We start from the raw sequence: 4,084 nt of genomic DNA on the forward strand, positions 1-4,084 counted from the left end.
CCACATTCATTTTCTGCTCTTTCTTCAATTAAAACTTCTGGCGAAAATTCTAAATCGCTCTCGTTCGCAATATTGTGCAAGACACAACACGCCCTTATGAAGTGGCACAACTTCCTACTACCCCTTAGCTTACAATAGTACAACTGCCTAAATCGCTGCTTCAGGATTCCTAATGTGTGCTCAATTGCAACGCGACCGGAGCTTAGCTTCACATTGAAGTTTTTCTGCGCGGCCGTCAAGTAACCATTATCCTTATATGGCGTGATTACGTACTGAGTGCACGGGTAAGCAGAGTCTCCTAGTAAGTAGTAATCTGTAAGATTAAAAGCAATAGGGTATATTACGTTACATATGTATATGCCACTAAAAAATTAAATTACTTTAACAAATTATTACCTCCACAATACGATGACAATTTTTGGTAAATAGGCGAGTTCTGAAAAACCCAACTATCGTGACTTGATCCGGGAAATCCAACGAATATGTTGATAAACTTTTTATTTTCATCGCAAATGGCCTGCATAGTAAGGGTAATGTTGCCTTTCCGGTCAATGTAGTCATCTTTCCGCTCAGCTGGAGGATCAATGACGATATGCGTGCCATCAATGCATCCTATATTTTAGAATATGTTTATATATTTAAGCATATATTTATAAGCATAAGATGTGAAGTGACCTAGACCACTTTGAAAATTAAGGGCACAATTATAGTTTTTACCACTTACCGATTGCTTTTGCAAAGCCGCATTTTCTGGTAAAAAAAAGTGCCGAATCTCGCTTCTTCTCCTCAGTAGGCCATCGTATAACCTCTGGACTCAAACTGCTAATGAACATTGTCGTTCTATTGACCATACGAGAAACAGTCGACAGTGATATATTAAAGCGGTCGGATAAGTCACGAAAGCTGCATGCCTCATGACCGGCAAACCATAAGAAAACTGCCATGTTTGTCTTCCCTGGTAAACGCTTATCGACTCGAAGCCTTTTATATATATATCGCTTTCCTCAAATTTAGCTGACAAATTGAGAAACAGTTCCTTCGATATACGGAAGTGCATCTTAAACTCTGCCTCAGTATAGGTAGGTACCACTTCCTCCAAATAGTTTTTAATGCTATTCCTCTTCTTTCTCTCTCTATCCCTCAATAGTTCCTCTAATAAATCCTCGTCGTCGCTATCAGAATTATCCATAACGATTTGGTAAATCTCGTCGTCATCAGACTCACTTGAATCGCTTGATGTTTCCATCAGCTCTGTCACTATACCGCGCAAGACTCCACCGTCATCTTCAGATGAACAAGCACTTGCGCCATTTACCTAGAAAATATGTCAGAAGCATTACAAAGACCAAGGTGCAATTTACAGACCTCTGCAGACTCATTTATAAATGAGGCATACGTAAAGAATAAAGCTCGTTGAGGTCCTTAAAAACCTTACATATATTTACATTTATATACATATTACGAGTAAAACTAAAAAAACGAAAATATGGCCATTGTTTTAACAAAACGTATGGTTTCTAAAAAACCACGTAATTAACTATATTAAAATATAATTTGGTATATAATTTTATATAGTTAGGTTTAAGTACAACTACCAACAGTGATATAAAACCACCGAAGACTTTGCGTTTCAAATCAAAAACCTTATTATTAAAACAATGGCCATAACTTCGATTTTTAAATTTTCCTATAAATATATTTATATTATATCATATGAATGGTCTTCGAATTATCTTTCCAACCATTCCCCATTTTTAAAATCGGTTCAAGTGTTCGCAATATGAGCTTATGAAAATATTTAAAATTCCACTTTTAACTCCTAAAAATATCATATTTCAAACCGAAGTTATTAATAAACACAGATATAGTAAATTTTTTGTTTAATAAAGCTTACACTCTTGTCTACAAGTGTGAGTAAAATTTTTTGATTTGGGTCACGCGTTTCGGCTCAGCAACCCAAAATCGTTGTACAAATAACTAAACCGCACTCATAAATAATTCAAACCGAATTTATTCATAAAATTAGTGCTCGTTAATTCGAGAGTTTAGTTTTAAATTCAACTTTAGTACTCCGGCTACACGGGTATGTTGAAGTTTTTTTGAATCGGGTCACGCTTTTTTACACAATGACCCGAAATCAATGAGTAAAAATCTACACCATACCACCGCACCAAAGTTAAATTTTAGTTGAACTATGCATTCGTTTGCGATGTTAATAACAACTCATTTTCACTTTATATCTAACTACACATTCGTTTACAAGGGTCATCACAACTCATTTTATTCTATATATTAGCCCTTGCTGAAACTATGCTCACCACGTCCGTGTGTCCAGCCATGTTAGCTGCATCTCCTGCCGAATTTGCGGCAGCACCATCGGAATAACAAACATCCGCAAAATAAACCTGAGAACAATTTGTTATAACTTATATTCCACAAAATGTAAGAAGCTATCATATTTACTTCCCCAGATCCATCCGATATTGCACCCAAGGGATGGATTGTAGCTCCACCAGAAGCACCACAAATTCTTTCATCACTGATCTGGAAATATACAAAATTGTATGTACAAAACACATTCACACAAGCATAAGCACAATAAACACTTACCATATCAATTATTTTTCTGCCTGCTTCCATTTTTAATTCAATTTTTATAGTTTTTAGATAATTTCACTTTTCGCTAATTCTTTAATTTCTTCTTCCAGCCAGCTGTCAGTTGAGTTTTTGACACTATTCAAGATTTTGCCAGAAAAAATTCTTCTGACTAAATCTGACTACATACTTCGGACTGATGAGAGTCACTCTCACTGGGTCTTGCTCTCTCATTTTAGCTGTCATTTCCGAGTTAAGGAACGCTTTGTGGACTAAATCTGACAACTTCGGACTTTTTCTGACTATTTCTGGGAGATAAGGAACGCTCCTATTATAGTTGGCGATATTGCGATATCAGAATCAATGTTACGGGTAGGACCGAATCAATATGACAGCTCAAGAATGTGTGTGAAGAATCCTAAATCGATAGCAATGTATCGGTGCATTAATATTTAAGTGCCCCACACACCCTTATATAAAGTGGTCATCCAATATTAGGGGTATCACACACTATCACTTACATCCGTCAATCATAAAGCTGAACCTACACGTAACATTTTCATCATTTATATCATAAAACTATTGACTTTTAAACTGAGAGTTATGGAATAATTAATAAATATTATAAATTTTCATTTGCTAATCGCCACCCACCCAATAATAAAAAATAAAATAAAAATACATAATACAGCAAATACCACATCGTGGATCGGAATCTCGGCCTTTCCGACCACGATCAAAAAATAAAAGCGCTATGGTGCGGAAACCAGGCCTCTCCGCCCGTAGCCTACATATAAGCAATATATAATTTTATCCAATACAGCATCAAGGTAGACTGGAGACTCATCCTCGCCAGCTATCCACTACCTTAAATTATTCCAACTATGTGCAAAGAAATGTTTAACCAAATGTTTCCAGGAAGCCGAATACAACTTATATATATTTTTTAAATTTATTTGTTAATGTAGGTGTGGTGGTTGAATGGCTCGACAGATGTTGCTTATAGCAAGGGGTCCGGCATGTTTAGGCCACTAGCCTAAACCAAACTTTGAAAGGCTGAACCACCCGATATGTACATACATACGAATATGAACATATAAATAATTGCATTATTTTTCCCGCCAACGAATTAGCCCAATTTCCCCTCAAAACAGCTCATCCTTCATCACACCATAAAGGTAATATTTCGTATTCACCTTACATTTATATATGTGTATACCTACATAATTAATAAATCAAACACATATTTGACGGAGCATTAATTTTTCGTGGCTTTATTTATTTTCTCGGCCTACACTGAAAATACATCGGTGGAACCTACGGCAACATATGGAGCTTCGACTTGGACTACGAAATCTACTGCTTTAAAAATTCAAAATGTATTCCAGGTCAAGATTTGTATACTGCTGCAAGTCGTCAAGATGCCCCTGAAAGCTGTAAGCTAAAAATGAAGTCCAAATTTTCAAAAAACAACATGGTTTGGCAAGCT

At 36.0% G+C, this 4,084-nt stretch overlaps 1 protein-coding gene across 1 annotated transcript; it reads right to left on the reverse strand.

Moving 5' to 3' along the window:
- Window positions 1-247: 247 nt before the first annotated feature.
- On the reverse strand, window positions 248-2,556 carry LOC108376780 (uncharacterized). Its single transcript, XM_017633027.1, has 5 exons — window positions 2,464-2,556; window positions 2,319-2,405; window positions 725-1,315; window positions 397-612; window positions 248-313 (listed from the first exon to the last, which is right to left on the reverse strand). The coding sequence occupies exons 2-3, from the start codon at window positions 2,337-2,339 to the stop codon at window positions 815-817; spliced, it is 522 nt and encodes a 173-aa protein (XP_017488516.1). The 5' UTR covers window positions 2,340-2,405; window positions 2,464-2,556; the 3' UTR covers window positions 248-313; window positions 397-612; window positions 725-814.
- Between the last annotated feature and the right edge of the window lie 1,528 nt (window positions 2,557-4,084).

Source organism: Rhagoletis zephyria, unplaced genomic scaffold (genome assembly GCF_001687245.7).
Source record: "Rhagoletis zephyria isolate East Lansing unplaced genomic scaffold, Rhagoletis_zephyria_1.1 Rzeph_scaffold_00102, whole genome shotgun sequence".
In the NCBI taxonomy this organism is placed as follows: Eukaryota; Metazoa; Arthropoda; class Insecta; order Diptera; family Tephritidae; genus Rhagoletis; species Rhagoletis zephyria.

What these genes read in the sequence shown, in the direction of transcription:
- LOC108376780 (XM_017633027.1), bottom strand. Translation starts at nt 2,339, where the DNA reads ATGGCTGGACACACGGACGTG. An exon ending in TGGCTGGACACACGGACGTG is followed by an intron (nt 1,316 to 2,318) that starts GTGAGCATAGTT and finishes CATATTTTCTAG; the next exon opens with GTAAATGGCGCAAGTGCTTG.